The sequence below is a fragment of the Aquarana catesbeiana genome, linkage group LG07 (genome assembly GCF_042186555.1).
Source record: "Aquarana catesbeiana isolate 2022-GZ linkage group LG07, ASM4218655v1, whole genome shotgun sequence".
Classification (NCBI taxonomy): domain Eukaryota; kingdom Metazoa; phylum Chordata; class Amphibia; order Anura; family Ranidae; genus Aquarana; species Aquarana catesbeiana.
The window spans coordinates 239,786,141-239,808,777 of NC_133330.1; the positions used below are offsets into that span (position 1 = coordinate 239,786,141).

Below are 22,637 nucleotides of genomic sequence, written 5' to 3' on the forward strand. Positions count from 1 at the left end.
TACACATGAAAATACAAAAAATGAATGACTAAAAAGGTTTCAAAGAAAACCTGTACTGAAGGAATATGAAGGCTGCCATTGTTGACCTTTTTCTTTTTTAAATGGTAGCAGGCTGTCACTTGCTTTAGTACTTTTTGAGTAATGGACACAGAGGGGGTTATTTACTAAAACTGAAGAGTGCAAAATCTGGAGCTGCACTGCATAGAAACCAATCAGCTTCCAGGTGATCTTGCCAAGTTAGCTTATTCTGTGTATGGTGGCCAATTGACCACCATACAAAGCTGCACCAGATTCTAAATGTTCCAGCTTTAGTAAATCTACCCCAGAACATGCTTACAGCTCAGGAGCCCTGACTTCACTCTGATTTTTAATCTCCTGCTTGCTCCAGTGCAGCAAAAGTTCAGTTCAGCTCCTGCAAAAGTTACTCAAACCAGATGCGCCAGGCAAATAGCATTTTTAAAAGAGATCATAAATACCAGCCTCCATATTTTTCTTTCCTTCACTGTCCACCCAGTGACAAATTTTTTTTCCAAATATGGACACTGCCCATAATTGGGTAATGACATCACATGTATCCCTTTTACATGTAGCTTTCAGTTTGGGAATTTGTTGCCACCACACTGCAAAGGTTAAACTCTCATTTAGGTCTAAGAAGGGAAAAGCATTTTTACTTGCCCAATCACTCTCTATGCTCCAGGAGTGGACTGTTACTCAGCGTCCTAATGCCCAATGCATAGATGTGTGCATTGGTCTTGATGACATCAAATGACTTTCAACTGTCAGGTCATGGGGGGGAAGAAGAGACTGGTCTTGCAGCGCAGAAGGAGCCTGAGCCCACGTTCACACTGTGGGCCAGTTTGAATTTGCACGATTTCTAACCGGCATTTCAGCCCGACTTTGATTTGACAGACATCTGTGCGGTTTCAAGCACAGATGTTTATTGAAATCGCCCCCGAAGTCGCCAAAAGTAGTGCAGGAACTACTTTCAGGAATTAGCGTGGCGCTGCAAATTGGACAGTGCCATTTCTGGCAATAGGATCACATTCACCAAATCGGCCCAATGTGGGCTGAAGGATCGGGGGAAGCAAAACTGCTGGGAAGGCGGGTTGCCAAGCCCAAATCGCGAGTGCCCGACCTGCCATCCCAGAGCATCAGTGTTGAGAATGGGGCCGGCGGTAGAGGAAGCAGTAGAGAGCAGAGCCAACGCTTCCTGTATAGTGCCAGCTCCGGTCACAGGCAGAGCGAGACCAAATGCACTCTGCCTGGGACAGCAACAGCCAGTAATACCTGCTGGGCAAAGTGAAGTTTGTGTATAAAAAAAAGGCAGTATTTTTTTTTTGGTTTTGTTTAGAAACACATGGCAATAGGCATATCTGTTCTAGTTCTGCACTGGTTACTGCTTTTTTTTTGGGGGCTGCTTTCAAAAACTGACCTGCAGGTGCAGCGCAGTGCACCAGCAGGTTACCTGCACTGAGCCATAGACTTCTGTTATTACCTGCAGGTTTAGTGCACCACACCTGTAGGATATAAAATAGAAGTCTATGGCAAAGTGCAGCTAACTTGCAGTAAAACGCAGCAGTGTGCAAGCAGCCTTAAGCGCCTTTCACATGATTGGTCTGATTTGGTCCACCTGTCCATTTTTCAGGCAGCAATCGGACCTTCCATTCACCTTTATGGTGGACTTGGGTCCATTTACACCTTCTTAACTCTAAGCCAAATCACACAAAAAAAAAAAAAAAAAACACCCCAGCAGACACAGAAGGGGATCTGTCAATCTGTCCCCTTCCATGTGGGCAGATCAAGGGTCCAGTGGAGCGGCACCGGCTGCATTTCTGCCCACTCTGCATATGCGTGGACACAGGCCCATCATCCGCCCGCTCATTGTGGCTCGCGACCGCTTACCAAGTCGCTTAAGTGGCACTTCAAAATTTTGGGTACCCCTGCCCTAGACCTAAATTAGAGTTTAACCTTTGCTTTTAAAGCGGAGTTCCACCCAAATTTTGAACAATATCTGTATGTATTCTCTTCCTTGCCTAGATGCTGACATGCCGTTTAAAAAAAATTGAAATCGCCGTAATTACCTTTTATTTTTCTATTCTTCTTTGCACTTCCTGGTTCTCCTCCCGTGGGAGTAGGCGTGTTTCTAGCCTCTCCCAGACTCCTGGGAGCTAGTCTCAGGCTTCCCAGGATGCCACTGAGCATGTGCGGGAACGAGCGGTGAATGCTGGGAGCACAGCATTCACCACATCCAGGAAATAAATGCTTGTGGGCTTCAAATGCTCACAATGAAGATGGAAACCGCCTGCAGTGAATAATATAAGTTATACTTTCCGACTAAATCTGACACAGGCGGACATATTATACACAATATGTGAGTATGTAATGCTGAGAAGAAAAGTTTGTGAATGAACTAAAAAAAAAAAAAAAAAAACGATAGATAGGTGGACCCCGCTTTAAATTAAAAAAAAAAATTAAGTTATTGTGCAAAATTACATAAAGTACAAAACATTCCAAGTATAGACTCTGCAAGCATTAAGAAAGCAAACAGGGAATCATTTTTCTCTGCATAAAGTATGAACTTGTCTACATAGAGTCCACACCATGCAATCAGTAGCATTTTCTATTCAAGTAAAATAGCAATTTAAACTAAACAAACTCAAAAACGAAAAATAAAAAACAAAAACTCGTACAGTGTATGTATCCCTCTTCTATCTAGGTAGTTTTCCAAGTCTGCCTATTCCAAATTTGACACACCATTTATAGAAACATTGACCAAGTTTCCTTCACCCTGCTGAGAACACAAAGCATTCTTCAAGTCTGAAGTAATCTGGTAAGTATGAGCTAAGAAGGAGCCACCCCAGGAGTATCTAGCCATTCCTGCCACACTTTTTGAAATTTATGGAGGTGTATTCCTGTGTGGATACATATTTTTTTCCCGAACTAAGATGTTATTAACCGGTTGATTCCACTGCTGACATGTAGGGGTTTGAGGGGACAACCAGAACTTCGCTATCAACTTTCTGGCCAAATAAAGCAGCCTGACAAGTGCTAGGGGGATAGAATTCTTCTGACAAACCACATAGAACACACAAAACTGGGTTTAATTCAAGTTGTACCTGATAAATAGTATTAATCAACCTGATAACTTCCTGCCAATATCTCACTCGTTTGGGTAATTTCCATAGCATATACATTAGATTTGCCTGGTGTATTTGACATTTCAGACATAGAGGAATCCCTCCTAGGGCTGGGCAATTTTCTCAAAAAAAAAAAAAAAAAACAAACACCACACACCTCGATTCACGATTCGAATCAAGTTTTTTTTTTTTTGGACACCGCACTGGTCCTGAGGAGCCTCACCTAAAAACTCCTGCCCGCAGCTCCTCAGGACCGGCGCGGTGAAAAAAAAAAAAAATCGATTTGCTTAAATTTTTAATCGATTTGACCTCTCAACTCGATTCAAGATTTAGATTGTTTTTTTTTTCCCTAGCCCTAATCCCTCCTACCCCATTTATGGAGCTGTACTGGCATGTGATATGCACGCTAAAGTATAAATTTTTGCGCCGCCGATACTGACACCAGTGGGCCAGCTGCCAAGATTTGTTCCCAGGCATCCCCATCTATAGGGCCAATATCTACTGCCCATTTTTCTCTACAAGGCAACAGGTCTGGGGCCTGGATATAAGTCAGCATAGCACCCCCTACCTAAGGTAGGTAGGTGCTAGGTGTAGGTTTTGTGTAAGCTGCCAGCACAGGTAAATTTAGGCAGGCCTATGCTGTGAGCTAGGTCTGTTTGTTTTGATCTGGGGGCAGGGGAGTGGTTTAGTATAGCAGTAGGTGACTGACATGTGCTTCAGCTCTTGGGCACCTCCTCAGTTTCCAGGGAGAAGGTTCTGGAAAGGAGGCAGGGCAGAGAGCTGGAGTGACATGGAATGCCTGTGGGAGCCCTGACCAAACCCAAACTAGGATTGGCAGGGGGCAGGCTATTTTTTATATATATATTAGCCTGCCCCCTGCCAATCCTAGTTTGGGTTTGGTCAGGGCTCCCACATATATATTACACCCCCATGGTCAGCCCACTGGGGGAGGAGTTATCGGCTGGGTGAACTGCAGGATTCGCATTAGACTGTCGTGTTTGAGGGAACCCCCTTTCTGGGAGGGGGGGTGCCTCTAGGCAGGGAGCGGGAGGGAGTCTCTCTTTACATGGTGATAGAGAGGTGTCCTGGAACAGGAGCTGGAAGAGACAGTTGGTAGCATGTCCGAAGAAAGTCATTCAGGAGGGATCCAGGCTGGGCGTCGGTGCGTGGAAAACACAATGGAAAGCTCTGGAAGAGACATGCCAGGAGTTGGAGCTAGAGCCAGAGGGAGAGACTGTGGGTGTTGTGTGTCAAGTCGCAGCAGCCAGGAGGGCGGACAGGATTTGCTGGGATCAGTAGTCCATCAAGTACATTTATTCTTCTCAATCAAATTGGTTGCTACCACAAAGGGGTACTGCAGACCCCTGCCTGCAAAGGGCTATCAAGAAAAGACACTAGGACTTGAGGCTTAGTCATGTGCTAATGGTGTGACAAGAGGCTAAATTTGGACAGTGGAGCAAGTGCATAGCTCCCAACTGTTCCTGATACATACATTAGCAAGTAGGTGTCCCTCATTCCCATCTCAAAATGTTGGGAGGTATGCAAGTGTTCCAAAGTAGTGTGCTGGAGGAACTGTGCTGAGGAAAAAAAACTGTCAAGTTTAGAGTCAACCCATCTTTAAATTCTATAAAGAACTATTCATCTTATGGGCATCCCATGTCCCTTTTCCCCCCCAAGGAAGTTAATCCCCAAATAAAAAACAAGCAAGAGATTGTTCATTGATGGAGGAAGTGTGCCTAATGGATGTCTGACCAGCAGGGTGAAATGTGTGGATGCTGTAACACGTAGCAACTCCATGGGGGCACCGCTACATCAGTAAACAAGCATAGATACTAGAAATGATTCTTTTTTTATCTGACTTGGAGGAAATAGTAAAGACATTTAAGACATTCTGAGTCCTCTGCTTGTAGTGTGGAATTTCTACCCCGCATTCTGATAGCATGACGCAATTGCAGGTACATATAATCGGTTATGTAATAAAAGGGAACTCTATACAAAGTTGATCAAAGGATTTCACCCTTTTGCCTAGTAAAAAGCTGTAAAAGAAATTTAACTCCAGTTTCTATCCATATTGAATGGTTTACAAGCTTACACAGTTCCTCGTAGGACCTGTTGCGCTATATAGGGGTACAAGCAAGAAAACCGGTAATACCCAGCCTATGCTTTAACTCCACCCTGAGCTTTCCTAGTAGCTGTAATGTAGGACAATTGTAGGGCATCTCTGGCAGGCCCATTTCCAGCTGACACATAGCAGAGAACTCCAATAAAGGAGCGAATCAACAAAGGTCCTGGAGGGGTCAGCCACCACTGGAAGATCCCACCCAGCCAGATGCTGCAACTGGACTGCCAGAATATATGTAAGGGAAAGTGGGACTGCCATTCCACCCGATCTTTAGGATATTGCAAAGTGGTCAATTTCTATATTGGGAATCTATCCGGTCAAACCAATACTTAGGAATCCATGGACCTCCAAGGTAGTATTCTCAGGAATACTACCGGTACATCGAGCCACACCAGAAAGGCAGAGGGAGATTAGGGAAGTAAACAAGTGGCTGAAGAGCTGGTGTAGTAAGGAGGGGTTTGGGTTCCTGGAGGACTGGGCCGACTTCTCAGTCGGTAACCAGTACTATAGAAGGGACGGACTGCACCTAAATGAGGAGGGTGCAGATCTGCTGGGAATGAAGTCAGCCAAAAAGTTAGAGGGGTAAACTAGGCGATGGGGGGGGTCCAGAGGCAGCGATAGCCAGCGCGGAAGATATTCCAGAGGGTAGTATTGGGGGCATTAGTGGTAGGTTAACCAAAGCACAAAAAAAACACAAGGTGAGTATAGTAGCAAGTCCTGGTTGCAATCTCGAAACACCCAATACGAGGACAATATGCGACCGGTCTAAAATATGTGGCATGTTCACCAATGCCAGGAGCATGGCGGACAAGATGGGTGAACTAGAGATACTGTTGTACGAGGAGGATTTGGATTTTGTGGGAATTTCAGAGACCTGGTTCAACAGCTCTCATGATTGGCTGGCAAACATTCAAGGGTATACCCTATACCGCAAGGATAGAGAGGGTAAAAAAGGGGGAGGGGTATGCCTATATATCAAGAATAATGTACAAGTGAATGTGAGAGATGACATCACTGAGGGAGCTAGAGAGGAGGTGGAATCCTTATGGGTAGAGCTCCAAAGGGATGAAGCTAAGGGGAAAATAATACTGGGAGTATGCTATAGGCCCCCTAACTCGAGGGAGGAAGTGGAGACAGATCTATCACAATTTGGATTAGCAGCAAGGATGGGAAGCGTTATCACAATGGGGGATTTTAATTATACAGACATAGACTGGGCGGAGGGAACCGCGCATTCATTTAAGGCTCGCCAGTTCCTTAATGTCTTGCAGGACAATTTTATGGGTCAGATGGTAGACGTACCAACTAGAAATAAAACATTACTGGATCTACTGATTACCAACAATACAGATCTGATCACGGATGTGGAAATACAGGGCAATTTAGGTAGCAGCGATCACAGGTCAATTCGTTTCAGTATAAATCACACAAATAGGAAACATAAAGGGAATACAAAGACACTGAATTTCAAAAGAGCCAACTTCCCTAAACTACAAACCTTGCTAAAAGGCATAAATTGGGATAAAATATTAGGAACAAAGAATACAGAGGAGAGATGGGTTTGCTTTAAGAGCATATTAAATAAGGGCATTAGCCAATGTATCCCATTGGGTAATAAATTTAAAAGAGCGAACAAAAGTCCTGGATGGCTTAACTCCAACGTAAAAATGCATATAAAAGCAAAGGAGAAGGCCTTCAAAAAATACAAGGTTGAGGGATCATCCTCCGCATTCAGACTTTATAAAGAATGCAACAAGAAATGTAAGGGTGCAATTAGGACAGCTAAGATAGAACATGAAAGACACATAGCGGAGGAGAGCAAAAAAAAATCCCAAGAAATTCTTTAAGTATGTAAACCGTAAAAAAGGGAGGACAGACCATATTGGCCCCATAAAGAATGAGGATGGACATCTGGTTACAAAGGATGGGGAGATGGCGAAGGTATTGAATTTATTCTTCTCCTCAGTATTCACGAGTGAATCGGGGGGCTTCAGTAACCAAAACTGCAGTGTTTATCCTCATGACACAACACAGGAAGCACCTCCATGGTTAACAGAGGACAGAATTAAAATTAGACTTGAGAAACTTAACATTAATAAATCACCGGGACCAGATGGCTTGCATCCGAGGGTACTTAGGGAACTCAGTCAAGTGATTGCTAGACCGTCGTTCCTAATTTTTACAGTCTACTGGTTGGAATGGTACCAGCTGATTGGAGAAAAGCCAATGTAGCACCAATATTTAAAAAGGGCCCAAAATGCATCCCTGGGAATTACAGACCAGTTAGCCTAACATCAATAGTATGTAAAATCTTGGAGGGGATGATAAGGGACTATATACAAGATTCTAGTAATAAGAGCGGTATCATTAGCAGTAATCAGCATGGATTCATGAAGAATCGTTCTTGCCAAACCAATCTATTAACCTTCTATGAGGAGGTGAGTTGCCATCTAGATAAAGGAAGGCCAGTAGACGTGGTGTATCTGGATTTTGCAACAGTTCCCCATAAACGTTTACTGTACAAAATAAGGTCCGTTGGCATGGACCATAAGGTGAGTACATGGATTGAAAACTGGCTACAAGGGCGAGTTCAGAGGGTGGTGATAAATGGGGAGTACTCAAAATGGTCAGGGGTGGGTAGTGGGGTGCTGGGACCAATCCTATTTAATTTGTTCATAAACAATCTGGAGGATGGGATAAACAGTTCAATCTCTGTATTTGCAGACAATACTAAGCTAAGCAGGGCAATAACTTCTCCGCAGGATGTGGAAACCTTGCAAAAAGACCTGAACAAATTAATGGGGTGGGCGACTACATGGCAAATGAGGTTCAATGTAGAAAAATGTAAAATAATGCATTTGGGTGGCAAAAATATGAATGCAATCTATACACTGGGGGGAGAACCTCTGGGGGAATCTAGGATGGAAAAGGACCTGGGGGTCTTAGTAGATGATGGCATGCAATGCCAAGCTGCTGCTAACAAAGCAAACAGAATATTGGCATGCATTAAAAAGGGGATCAACTCCAGAGATAAAATGATAATTCTCCCACTCTACAAGGCTCTGGTCTGGCCACACCTGGAGTATGCTGTCCAGTTCTGGGCATCAGTCCTCAGGAAGGATGTACTGGAAATGGAGCGAGTACAAAGAAGGGCAACAAAGCTAATAAAGGGTCTAGAGGATCTTAGTTATGAGGAAAGGTTGCGAGCACTGAACTTATTCTCTCCGGAGAAGAGACGCTTGAGAGAGGATATGATTTCAATATACAAATACCGTACTGGTGACCCCACAATAGGGATAAAACTTTTTCGCAGAAGAGAGTTTAACAAGACTCGTGGCCACCAATTAAAATTAGAAGAAAAGAGGTTTAACCTTAAACTACGTAGAGGGGCAAGGATGTGGAATTCCCTTCCACAGGCGGTGGTCTCAGCGGGGAGCATTGATGGCTTCAAGAAACTATTAGATAAGCACCTGAATGACCGCAACATACAGGGATATATAATGTAATGCTGACACATAATCACACACATAGGTTGGACTTGATGGACTTGTGTCTTTTTTCAACATCACCTACTATGTAACTATGTAACTATGGGGGGGGGCGTTGCAGAGAACATACAACAGTTGAGAGGTCCACGCCATTTTCATGAGGTTGGCTCTGCCAGTAACAGATAAGGGTAACTTAAACCAGCTTGAGCACTTCTGCTTAAATTTTTGGAAAATGGGTTTAAGGTTCAATGGCATATAGTCTCCAACATTCCCCATCACAGTGATTCCCAAATATTTAAAAGTGTTAGCCTCACAGGTGGAAGTGGTTATCAATGGGAAAACTGAGGGTAAAGGATCTAAAAGGCAATAGAGAGAGGATTTATGCCAATTGATAGCAAACCCAGAGTGTTGCCCAAATCTGTCAAAAAGCCACATAATAGCCTCCGGGGAGCCAACTGTGTCTCTCAGGTATATCAAAGTGTCGTCTGCATAGAGGGAAAGTTTATCTACCCTCTCTCCTCTGTGGAACCCCATTATGTCAGGAGATGATCTCACCATAGCCATCAGAGGTTCCAATGCCAGGGCGAAGAGCAAAGGAGACAGTGGACACCCCTGCCTAGTCTCACATTGCAAAGGAAAGGCCTCTGAAAGTACCCCATTACTTCGAAGTCTCGGCTGGGGGCCACAGAGTAATTGAATCCAGGCAATAAAGGATTTCTCCACTCTGAATTTATGCAAGACAGCCCACAGGTATCTCCACTCTACGCTGTCGAAAGCTTTGGCAGCGTCAAGTGAGAACACTGCCCTATTGCCTGGATATCTACCGGTAACTGTATATTCAGAAATAACCGGATATTTAATGCCATAGACTGATCAAGATGTACCAGTTCTTTCACCACCTTTGCCAAATGCGTGGCAAGCACCCTGGCTAACAGCTTGTGGTCTATGTTTATTAGCGAGATTGGCCTATAAGAGTAAGGCAATAACGGATCTTTACCAGGCTTTGGCAATACTACAATGATAGCTTCTCTCAGAGCATGGCAAAGTACCTCTCTGGACAGCATCATTTAAAGCAGCCAAAAGTACAGTCAAGAGAGGCTTGCTGTACCGTTTTTTACGCCTTTGCAGTTAGCCCGCCAGTCCCCAGGGATTTGCTATTGGCCGCTTCAGTAAGTTCCTAAATTGTTATGGGCGCATTCAACATTTTTACTACCCTGTTTTGACAGCGACGGGAGGGTACATTGGTTCAAGATCTGCACTAGTTCGATCTCTGTGGGATTAATAATAGAGGCAAATATCTCCCTAAAGTAATTACTGAAAACACCTAAGATATGATTTACATCTGTACGGTATCCCCTGTGGGTCTCTGGATGGAACCAACATGTGGTACTCCATACTTTGACCGAGATATCACAGCCAACAGATGCTCAGTGTTTTCCCCTTCCTCAAAGTACTTCTGCTGCATGAAAAACCTTTTATTTTCAGCAGTTGTAAGGGTGACCTGCTGGTGTAGTGACTGCACTGCCAACCAACTTTGTTCTGAGGCAGGTGAAGGGTTGTGAAAAAAAAAAAAAAAAAGATTCTCCTCCGCTTTTCTAGCCTCACTAAGTACCAATATTTCCCACTCCTTAGGTGGCAAATTTAATGTTGGAAATTTGCTTAATAAGGCACTGAATATTTGCCTTAAGGGCACCCCAGAGTCAACTGTCCCCCTATTATATTGCATAAAAAATTCGAATCTCTTCAGGTATAGGGTCAGTGGGCGGGAAGAGATTAAACCAGGAAGGGTTAACCTTCCATGATCTAGTACTAGAGACACCGGAAATGGAAACCTGTATTTTTAGGAGCAAGTGGTCAGAGATACTGCGCAAAACATTCAGCAATGTGTACCATAAGCAGTGCCACGGAGTTCCATATGCACAGATCTATACAGGATAACCCTCTATGTGAGGCAGAAAGCGTTTTACCGTTGTAGTGTGAGAGCGTCCCCCACTGCAAGGGTGGATTTTTAGATTTCGCTGGAGAGTTTAGCTTTGGGGTTGAACCGAAACCATAGATAGAGGAATTTAGCTTACAGGATTGTAAAATTCAAATCCAGCAACAGTAAATCAGTAAAAAGACCACAAAAGCAGTCAAAAGATCAAAAAACAAAACAAAAAAAAAAAAAAAAAAAAAAAAAAAAAACAAAACACATTTTTGCAGAAGACTGCATAAACAATTTTTAGGATTGTGAAAATGCTCCTTCGAGGTTATATTTGGGGGCACACAGCTCAAGCTTTTCACTACTGGCTGTATTGAAGCCAAATCCCTTCTACAGCAAAACGGCCTTGTCGTGCCACCAGACTTTGTGATAATGTCAAGTGTACAATGTGTCACATGTACTTTATATAAGCATTTAGGGCATATTTCAGGTGTTAGCACTGGCAATTACATACTGCAGGTGTGGAAATGCAGATGCCATCACAACATTTGAGTTCACATCTTACCTTCACAGTTGTGGTTCTCCTCAGAGTGTGGATTCTGCTCTGGAGATTTGTTAATGGGAAAATCAGTACTTTCTTCAGTAGAAGGTGAACTACTATGCAAGTTAGTGCATCCATCAGTGTGATCCTGATCGGAAATAGACTGGCCCTTTATGATCTCAAGAATATGGTCTTCTGTCTCTTTAATACTCCAGAGGGAGCAGTACACAAGCCTTTAAAAACAAAAAATAAATAAATAAATGAAGGCTCAAAGAATGGAAATATTAAGTCCCAATCTGAAAGAATTTGCGAGAAATTAAAAACAAATGTGCAATTATGGATACACTGCAATATGGATATCAAAGCCCATAACTTAAAGGGTAACTCCACTTTTGTGTGAAAAAAAAAAAAAAATATTATATTAAATATATACACAATATATTGTAATTGAATGTTATCAAAAATTACCTTTCCTTTTCAATCTGTAGCTCTGTACATTTTTTGTAAAATGCAATCCAATATGTCTACCTGGAGGCGTTCTGTACACAGATTGCGTACAGGACACCCCCCAGATATGTAATTTTCTACATGTGCGATTGGTTTTACTTATTTTCTCAGAAGTCTACACTAAGATACAAATCAGAGATTGAGCATCCTCGGGAACAAGAAATTTCATTTTTGGCGAGATACTCCCAAAAGGAAAAAAGATCTAAAAAGGGATGCAGACCCTGCCAATTCCCTCAGAGCCCTGAAGGTGCAGCAGCTGATTGATAATTATAAAACCACTCCCATACAGATTCACTCAGGACATGGACACAGAAACTATTCCTTCAGAGTAACAAAAAGTAAATAACAAAAGTAAAGGGAATCATATCAACATAGCCATCTAAAAATCCTATGTGGTCAGTGGAGATCCAGATATTGGCTATTGTGCACTATCTGGATCTCCACTGACCACATAGGATTTTTAGATGGCTACGTTGATATGATTCACTTTACTTTTGAACACTCATGAAGTACTATTCCCGGGGATCGCCGTCTCCTGCCGATGTCTCCTGCTGTTGTGTCATGGGTGTACCGCTTCAGTTCCCGGGGCTGATGAACCATGCGGCCAGCTTCCAGCTCTCCACACCTGTGCCCAGATTCACAAGTGCATCTACACCTACCTTTACATCTGCTCCCGATGAGTGGCGGCAGCCACGAAACGCGTTTAGTTATTACATGCCCCCTTCTTATATCCCAAGACTGTTACCAACATGTTACCGATCATGCCTTACTGGATTATACCAATGAATTAAGGTTATGTTTTTATACTGTGGAGACACGGCATAATGATTCGTTTTTTTTTTAAATAATGTTTATAACATGAACAAATACGTTACCATCCTGTTATAGAATCATGTTACTATATTTTCTGTATGAAATAACATTTACCGTATTTTGTCATACATTATATTACTATGCAACTTTTATGGTTCTTATGTGCTATGTACCTGCCAGACACATTCTTTTCGTGTTATCCCCCTGGCTGCATGCTTCATATAAAGTCCCTGTGATGGAGCCTGGACACCCTGTTGGGTATTTCCTCCAAAAACTGCTTCCCAAGTTTTGGAATACGAGACCAATGGATCTGGCTATAGTACCCCAAGAACCAGACAACACCAGTCTAATGCTCTGTACACACAAACACGATATGATTTTCCGATGGAAAATGTGTGATAGGACCTTGTTGTAGGAAATTCCGACCATGTGTAGGCTCCATCACACATTTTCCATAGGAATTTCCGACACAAAGTTTGAGAGCTTGCTAAAAAATTTTCCGACAACAAAATCCGTTATCCGAAATTCCGAACACATGTACACAAATCCGTCACACAAAGTGCCACGCATGCTCAGAATAGAGACGAAAGCTATTGGCTACTGCCCCGTTTATAGTCCCGACGTACGTGTTTTACGTCACCGCGTTCAGGGCGATCAGATTTTCCGACAACTTTGTGTGACCGTGTGTATGCAAGACAAGTTTGAGCCAACATCCGTTGGAAAAAATCCATGGATTTTGTTGTCGGATTGTCCGATCAATGTCCGACCGTGTGTACAGGGCATTAGAGTACACCAGAAACAGAAATGCTTTATTTTTAGAAACACGCTAAATTTATACAGAAAACCCATCAGATAAGGGCTTCTCCTATTATCTCAGACAAAGTTCATCTTAGACAATAGAGCTAATCCTATTATTATAACAATGACCACCTTAGACAGTCTGGCTCCCCCATAGGACTAACTTCTGCATAAGAAACCAAAAGCAATTAGTGACCAGCTCTGGATAACTTAAGAACACATTAAAAACAGAGTTCTCCAGGCAATGGCTCTCCTGCAGCCCAAAGTCTGACAGTCCCAATTCCTTCCCCCATTTTATTTAGCAATTAGGGATGGAGGCATTCAGTCCACACTGCCTTGTGCCTCATATAAAGTCCCAACCTCTCTTTTCTCTTCATTGCTAACTGTCACATTTGCTTGTCCTCAACCAAACCATCAAATGGCTGGTGTCATAACTGATCACATGTGCAGCTCCATGGCAGTTGCAGATCAAACAGAAGCAGCTTCCTTGGCTGCAAGACCAGTTTTCACACTGGGGCTGCCCGTGCATTAGCGGTAAAGTGCAGCTCGTTTTAGCGGCGCTTTATCGCTGTTTAAGTGGCGCTTTTTGGCCACTAGCAGGGCGCTTTTAACCCCAAAGGGGTTATTGCAATGGGCAGGGGCGTTTTGGGAGAGGTGCGTACAACACTCCCAAACCGCCCCAAAGATGCTTCTTGCAGGACTTTTTCTAACGTCCCGCAAGCGTACTGCCCGGGTGTGAAAGTACCCATTGCAATGAATGGGAAGCAGTTTTCAGGTGCTATTTCTAGTGCTAAAATGCCTGAACACTACCTCAGTGTGAAAGGGGTCTAAAGAATAGGAGGGTTTGATTCTGCTTTAAGGCCCTTCCCCCCCCCCCCGGTCCATACCAGGCCCTTGGGTCTAGTATGGATTCGGAGGGGACCCCCCCATATCAAAATTTAGGAAAGAAAGAAAAAGAAAAAGAAGAAAAAGAGAAAAATAGGTGCTTTGGGGCAGGGGGAACTCTGCGCCCCCCCTCACCCCAAAGCACCTTGCCCCCATGTTGATGGGGACAAGGGCCTCTTTCGGACAACCCTTGCCCAGTAGTTGACGGGGTCTGCGGGCGGGGGGCTTATCGGAATCTGGAAGCCCACAAATCCCGCCCCCCCCCACATGTGAATGAGTATGGGGTAAAGACCAGTGTTAAAAAAATACAGTAGACAGTTTTTGGCAATTCTTTTTTATTTACATGCAGCGGGAAGCCTGCTGACATATGATGACTCACCGATTGTTAAGGACGAGGCGGCCGGCTTCCCGGCACCCTCCTTAGCAACCAGCTATATACAGTGTAAAAAAAAAAAAAAGAGAAGGAGAGAAAGAAAAGGCTGAAGTTGACCAAGCACCGGAAAGAACGCCACTAGGGATGCCTCTGTGGGGTTTCAAGGATGTTTAATAGGACCATGAGTGAGGTGGACATATTATATTCCACCAACAATCACCCCCACAGGCAATGGGCAGAAACGGGCTGGGCCCACCAAGACAGAACAGAAGGCAAAACAAGGAAGAGAGGAGGGGGGGGGGGGGGGAACACCCATACTTAGGCCAGTCCCTACATAAAAGAAATGGCAAATGTCAACGTTTATTATATTTCAACAGAGAAAATGTTTCTCTTTACCATTGGTCTGTGTATCCTTAATATGGCTCATGACCACTACAGGACATTCACAATACAAACTCAGATATATGCACTACATCAAAAGCACACATTTTAAACATATAAGTTTTATTGCTATTAGTGCAATTTTTGGCTGTAGGTCTTACCAGAGGGGGAGGGAAGGGGAGGAGAGGAAAAGGGAGGGGGAGGAAAATAAAGGGGGGGGGGGGGGGGAAACCCACAGTTGGCATTTAAAGGAAAAGGGGCATAACTGATGGCATCATTCAACCCTGGTGGTTGAGTGGCCCTCAGTTTGTAAATAAATTTGGCCTCTATTTGCAAGATTTACTGGTCAAAATCACAGCCCCCCCCCCCAGGGGTGAACTCTGGCCAGTACTTGGAATTTTAACCACTTCCGGATCGGCTCATGCCAATATACATTGGCACTTTGAAGAGGAATATCGTTATGGCAGCAGCTAGCTGCCATAAACCCGGTATCCTTTTCCTCAGGGAGCGGTCCAGCTTCAGATAAAAGTGGTCTTTGTGGCGGATTCGCCACAAGATCACTTTTATCGGTGGCGGGAGAGGGGGGCCCCCTCCCGCTGCGCTCCGGTGCCCTCTGACGCTCAGGAGATTGCTTTAACCACTTGAAGCCTGCCACATAGCAGAATGATGGCCGAAAAGTGGTTGTATTATCCTGATGGGCGTCATATGTCCAGTAGGATAAGCCGTGGAGGCACGCAGCGCCGCGAGTGGTGCGTTGTTCTGACACACCACATCTCCAATCCCGGTAAAGAGCCTATGACGTAGGCTCTTTACCATGTGATCAACTGTGTCCAATCACAGCTGATCACATGGTAACCAGGAAGTGCTGCTTATTGGCGGCTCTCCTGACAGTGTTGCATGAACGTGCAATTGTCATTTTGACATTGCTGAAACCTCAAAATTGGCCTGGGCAGGAAGGGGGCAAAAGTTCCCTGTATTGAAATGGTTAAAAAAAAAAAAAAAAAAAAAGGCCTGGATTCTTTCCTAGGTGTACATAATATAACTGGATACTAACATTTATATGGAAAATTGATCCAGGGAATATCCGATTGCCTCTGGGGGGGGGGGGGGGGGATCAGGAAGGAATTTTTTCCCCCACTGTAACAAATTGGATCATGCTTTGCTGGGGTTTCTCGCCTTCCTCTGGATCAACTGTGGGTATAGAATTGTGTATATGGGATTGTATTTTTTTGGTTGAACTAGATGGACGTGTCATGTCTTTTTTCAGCCTAACTATGTAGCTATGCAAGGCTGTCAGCAGACAGGGGTGCGACAGTATTACAGGATTTTAAACCATATAGACACTTATTGTTAATGTTTTACATAGCTATACCTGCAAAAGGGGCCAGCCTGAAGTGATCTAGCAGGACGTAATTGTTAGTGCCACTTTAAAGATCTATACAAAAGCTGGATAGCTTTTTAAAAGAAAATTCCCAGGACACATCTTTAATTCTCAGAGTCTTCAATACAGTCATGTGACAAGCCCTCTTTAATCACCTCAGCATGGGTGGTCAGTCCTCTGTTGCTCAGACCCACAGGAACGGTATGAAGTGAGCGTTTGTTTAGGTAATATTACATTGTGAGCCCAGGCTGCCATTGATGCACCCTTGGATCACAGACGGGCAATGGCAGAACCCTGGAAACAATGGCAGAGCCCAGCATTACTCAATCTTGAAGAAACCGGCACTAGATGATGACTCAGGTACTTTGTACATACATGTGGTGACAAGGAGTAAAATGACAGGAGCTCAGCAGTTTGTCGCTACTCCTTCACTGTGGGGAAAAAACTAGAAAAAAAAAAAATTAAAAAAACATTAAAAAAAGGGGAAGGAAGATGAAGTGCAGTAACTGCAGATGAGAAAAGTAAAGGTCATCAACTTAGCTTTGTCGGGCAAGGCTGTGCATATCTCAAAACTGGATGGACAAATACATATCTTTTAGCTAATGATACAGCTTCCATGTGCCATTTTCAACCGTTTCCTTGAAGTTCAGCTATAACTTGCATAAACAATATGCATCAACTATATATACTTTTTATGGAGAAATTCAACAATCTGACATGGTGCAACTTACTTTAAAAAGCCTTTTATTTCAGTTGGTTCCACATGCTGCACAGCAACAGTGTCTTCAGTGGCCTTTTGTATAATAAACCTATAGAATCTTGGAACTCTCGCCCAGAGAACAGCCTTGTGTACTTTAAATGTTGTCTGTCCAACACACAGAGTGAGATCTGGGTGGATTTCTTCATTTAGGAGTCTGCAGAAATATAACAAGTTAGAAAAGTTTAATGTTTATGTACACTTTAACTTAGTTTCTCCTACTATTGAAAGCATTTTTAACTTTTATTGAACAGATAAAAGTTAGCAATCCAGTAAGTTTGTAACTCTCTGTGTTCTACTGAAATCTCAAGCATTGTTATCGGCTCCACAGTTTACCTCTGAACTACAAAACACATCTCCCCATGTTATGAAGACGAGGAGAGGGAGGTTTTTGTGCCATTCAAAAAGGACTGTCATAAAGATTAACACAATAGTGTAACAAATGAGACTGACCCAATCTAAATTTTAAAGGGCAACCCCTTTTTTTTTTTTTTTTTCCCAAAAAAGTGAAGAGCAAAAAAATAAAATAAAGAAAATATAGGTTATACAATTGCGACAAGTCATATTGTAATTGAACATTAACCACTTCAGTCCCGGAAGGATTTACCCCCTTCCTGACCAGAGCACTTTTTCCAATTTGGCACTGCGTCGCTTTAACTGCTAATTGCGCGGTCATGCAATGCTGTACCCAAACGAAATTTGCATCCTTTTCTTCCCACAAATAGAGCTTTCTTTTGATGGTATTTGATCACCTCTGCGGTTTTTATTTTTTGCGCTATAAATGGAAAAAGACTGAAAATTTTGAAAAAAAAAAAAAGATGATATTTTGTACTTTTTGTTATAAAAAAAATCCAATAAACTCAATTTTAGTCATACAATTAGGCCAAAATGTATTCGGCCACATGTCTTTGGTAAAAAAAATGTCAATAAGCGTATATTTATTGGTTTACGCAAAAGTTATAGCGTCTACAAACTAGGGTACATTTTCTGGAATTTACACAGCTTTTAGTTTATGACTGCCTATGTCATTTCTTGAGGTGCTAAAATGGCAGGGAAGTACAAAACCCCCCCAAATGACCCCATTTTGGAAAGTAGACACCCCAAGGAAATTGCTGAGAGGCATGTTGAGCCCATTGAATATTAATTTTTTTTGTCCCAAGTGATTGAATAATGACAAAAAAAAAAAAAATTACAAAAAGTTGTCACTAAATGATATATTGCTCACACAGGCCATGGGCATATGTGGAATTGCACCCCAAAATATATTCAGCTGCTTCTCCTGAGTACGGGGATACCACATGTGTGGGACTTTTTGGGAGCCTAGCTACGTACGGGGCCCCGAAAACCAATCACCGCCTTCAGGATTTCTAAGGGCGTAAATTTTTGATTTCATTCCTCACTACCTATCACAGTTTTGAAGGCCATAAAATGCCCAGATGGCACAAACCCCCCCCAAATTACCCCATTTTGGAAAGTAGACACCCCAAGCTATTTGGTTTGAGGCATGTTGAGTGCATGGAATATTTTATATTTTGACACAAGTTGCAGGAATGTGACAATTTTTTTTTTTTTTTGCACAAAGTTGTCACTAAATGATATATTGCTCACACAGGCCATGGGCATATGTGGAATTGCACCCCAAAATACATTTAGCTGCTTCTCCTGAGTATGGGGATATCACATGTGTGGGACTTTTTGGGAGCCTAGCCACGTACGGGGACCCGAAAACCAATTATCACCTTCAGGATTTCTAAGGGTGTAAATTTTTGATTTCACTCTTTACTGCCTATCACAGTTTCGGAGGCCATGGAATGCCCAGGTGGCACAACCCCCCCAAATGACCCCATTTTGGAAAGTAGACACCCCAAGCTATTTGCTGAGAGGCATGGTGAGTATTTTGCAGCTCTCATTTGTTTTTGAAAATGAAGAAAGACAAGAAAAAAAACATTTTTTTTTTCTTTTTTCAATTTTCAAAACTTTGTGACAAAAAGTGAGGTCTGCAAAATACTCACTATACCTCTCAGCAAATAGCTTGGGGTGTCTACTTTCCAAAATGGGGTCATTTGGGGGGGGGGGGGTTGTGTCACCTGGGCATTCCATGGCCTCCAAAACTGTGATAGGCAGTGAAGAGTGAAATCAAAAATTTACGCCCTTACAAAGCCTGAAGGCGGTGCTGGGTTTTCGGGGTCCCGTACGCGGCTAGGGTCCCAAAAAGTCTCACACATGTGGTATCCCCGTACTCAGGAGAAGCAACAGAATGTATTTTAGGGTGTAATTTCACATATTCCCATGGCATGTTTGAGCAATATATCAACTTTGTGCAAAAAAAAAAAAAAATTGTCTCTTTCCCGCAACTTGTGTCACAATATAAAATATTCCATGGACTCGACATGCCTCTCAGCAAATAGCTTGGGGTGTCTACTTTCCAAAATGGGGCCATTTGGGAGGGGGGTTTTGAACTGTCCAGGCATTTTATGCACAACATTTAGAAGCTTATGTCACATATCACCCACTCTTCTAACCACTTGAAGACAAAGCCCTTTCTGACACTTTTTGTTTACATGAAAAAATTATTTTTTGTTGCAAGAAAATGACTTTGAACCCCCAAACATTATATTTTTTTTTTAAAGCAAATGCCCTACAGATTAAAATGGTGGGTGTTTCAGGTTTTTTTTTTTTTTCACACAGTATTTGCGCAGCAATTTTTCAAACGCATTTTTTTGGGGAAAAAACACACTTTTTAAAATTTTAATGCACTAAAACACACTATATTGCCCAAATGTTTGATGAAATAAAAAAGATGATCTTAGGCCGAGTACATGGATACCAAACATGACATGCTTTAAAATTGCCCAAAAACGTGCAGTGGCAACAAAATAAATACATTTTTAAAAGCCTTTACAGGTTACCACTTTAGATTTACAGAGGAGGTCTACTGCTAAAATTACTGCCCTCGATCACCTTCGCGGTGATACCTCACATGCATGGTGCAATTGATGTTTACATTTGACGCCAGACCGACGCTTGCGTTCGCCTTAGCACGAGAGCAGGGGGGGACAGGGGTGCTTTTTTTTTTTTTTTGCTTTTTTATCTTATTTTTAAACTGTTCCTTTCATTTTTTTTTTTAAATCATTTTTATTGTTATCTCAGGGAATGTAAATATCCCCTATGATAGCAATGGGTAGTGACAGGTACTCTTTTTTTAAAAAATTGGGGTCTATTAGACCCTAGATCTCTCTTCTGCCCTCAAAGCATCTGACCACACCAAGATCGGTGTGATAAAATGCTTTCCCAATGGCGCTGTTTACATCCGGTGAAATCTAAGTCATGAAATGCTCGTAGCTTCCGGTTTCTTAGGCCATAGAGATGTTTGGAGCCACTCTGGTCTCTGATCAGCTGGCTGAATCACCAGCTGCATTCTCAGGTTCCCTGTTGAGACAGGAGAGCCAGAAAAAAAACACGGAAGATGGTGGGGGGGGGGGGCATTCCCTCCCACTGCTTGTAAAAGCAGTCTAGAGGCTAATTAGCCGCTAGGATTGCTTTTACATGAAAGCCGACCGCTGGCTGAAAAGAATGATACCAAGATGATACCTAAACCTGCAGGCATCATTCTGGTAGAACCACTCAAAGTCGTGAATGGCGTACCTGAAGACAAAAAAATGGTTAACAATAAAACACAGTAAACGGTAAAGTATAAAAAATTGCATACCTGAAAAGCAAACATTATAACAATAAAACATTGCAGAATAGAATACAGTAAAAAAGAGGGGTGGGAGAGAGAGAGAGAGAGAGAGAGAGAGAGAGAGAGAGAGAGAGAGAGAGAGAGAGAGAGAGAGAGAGAGAGAGAGAGAGAGAGAGAGAGAGAGAGAGAGAGAGAGAGAGAGAGAGAGAGAGAGAGAGAGAGAGAGAGAGAGAGAGAGAGAGAGAGAGAGAGAGAGAGAGAGAGAGAGAGAGAGAGAGAGAGAGAGAGAGAGATTCGGGTCTCTCAAAATGCGATGGCATCTTGGGAGACCCTGTGAAAGTGTGCCTAGTTTGTGCAGTGCTGTACCCTACGCTAATACTCAACTAGTGAATGGTAGCATTCAAAACATTCACCAATGCAAAGACCAGGATTGTCAGGACAGGAGGGACAATAATAGCGGGTGTCACGCCTATATCCGCGCTTGCTGCAGACACATCTTTTTTGGGGGGATTCGTTGGGTAGGGGTACTCAGGAGGACATAAAGAAAATGCCTCTCATGCAGCCGACTGCATTTGGTTGGGGATGTGAATGGGGGAAGTACGGGAGCTGCAGAAGTGGTGGGTTCCCAATTAGGATTGGCGAATGCAGCAGGAAGGGCATTATGGGCACGACGGGCCTGTTTGTCTTCTTCTTGGTGGCAGCGGGACACTACTTGTGCTTGCCACCTCACCAGCTTGAACTGCACTTATGGGACTCGCCACATCACCAAGTGTTACTGCAGAGCTGGTTTGACTATGACCAGGGTGTACTAGGCCGCTGGCGCTTGCCAGTTCACCAAAACGCTACCAAAAAAACTGTTAGCGATCGCAGGGATCAGGCCTGACTCTGCGAACGCTGCAGTTATGCGTTTAGTGTTTTGTAAGTGACAGTGATCAATCGATACTGCACTTGGGTGGGCTGGGCCGGGCGGAGGGGCAAAACGCAGGTGCTAGCAGGTATCTGGGCTGATCCCGCTAACACTGCGTTTTTGGGAACCCTAAACTGCTGGGGACGCTAGTACAGATCTGATCGGATCAGATATTGATCCGTTCAGATACTATACCACTAAGGGAGGTGTACGGTGCATGCGTGGGAGTTAGCGCTACTGGCACCAACCTGACGCTGCCCGGGGCTGGTGCTTGCCAGTTCACCAAAAAACCTGTTAGCGATCGCAGGGATCAGGCCTTACTCTGCGAACGCTGCAGTTATGCGTTTAGTGTTTTGTAAGTGACAGTGATCAATCGATACTGCACTTGGGTGGGCTGGGCGGAGGGGCAAAACGCAGGTGCTAGCAGGTATCTGGGCTGATCCCGCTAACACTGGGTTTTTGGGAACCCTAAACTGCTGGGGACGCTAGTATAGATCTGATCGGATTAGATATTGATCCGTTCAGATACTATACCACTAAGGGAGGCGTATGCTGCGTGCGTGGGTGTTAGCGGTACTGGTGCTAATCTGATGCTGCCTGGGGCGACGCATATCACTGCCGGGCGATCAGGGGGCTAAACCTTTATTCGGTAATAAACGGCGGGTGCCCTGACACTATAAAAAATAAACGAACTAACCAGCGTCACCCGTAACGGTTATACGGTGATCAGTGGTGAAAGGGTTAACTAGGGGGCAATCAAGGGGTTAAAACATTTATTAGGTAGTATATGGGGGTCCCTGTCGCTATAAAACACTGACAGCGAACCTAAATATTTACCTCCCTAACTAGCGTCACCAGTGACACTAATACAGCGTTCAGAAAAATGATCGCTTAGCGACACTGGCGACGGGGGGTGATCAAGGGGTTAAAACTTTATTAGGGGG

At 43.5% G+C, this 22,637-nt stretch overlaps 1 protein-coding gene across 1 annotated transcript in view; it reads right to left on the reverse strand.

Moving 5' to 3' along the window:
* Positions 1-22,637, reverse strand: part of BTBD8 (BTB domain containing 8) — a 159,775-nt gene that overhangs the window by 119,820 nt on the left and 17,318 nt on the right. Inside the window, exons 3-4 of the mRNA XM_073593149.1 lie at positions 17,079-17,261; positions 11,234-11,442 (exon numbers count right to left, since the gene is read on the reverse strand). Coding sequence (XP_073449250.1) covers positions 11,234-11,442; positions 17,079-17,261 — 392 coding nt within the window. The remainder of the gene's footprint in view (positions 1-11,233; positions 11,443-17,078; positions 17,262-22,637) is intronic.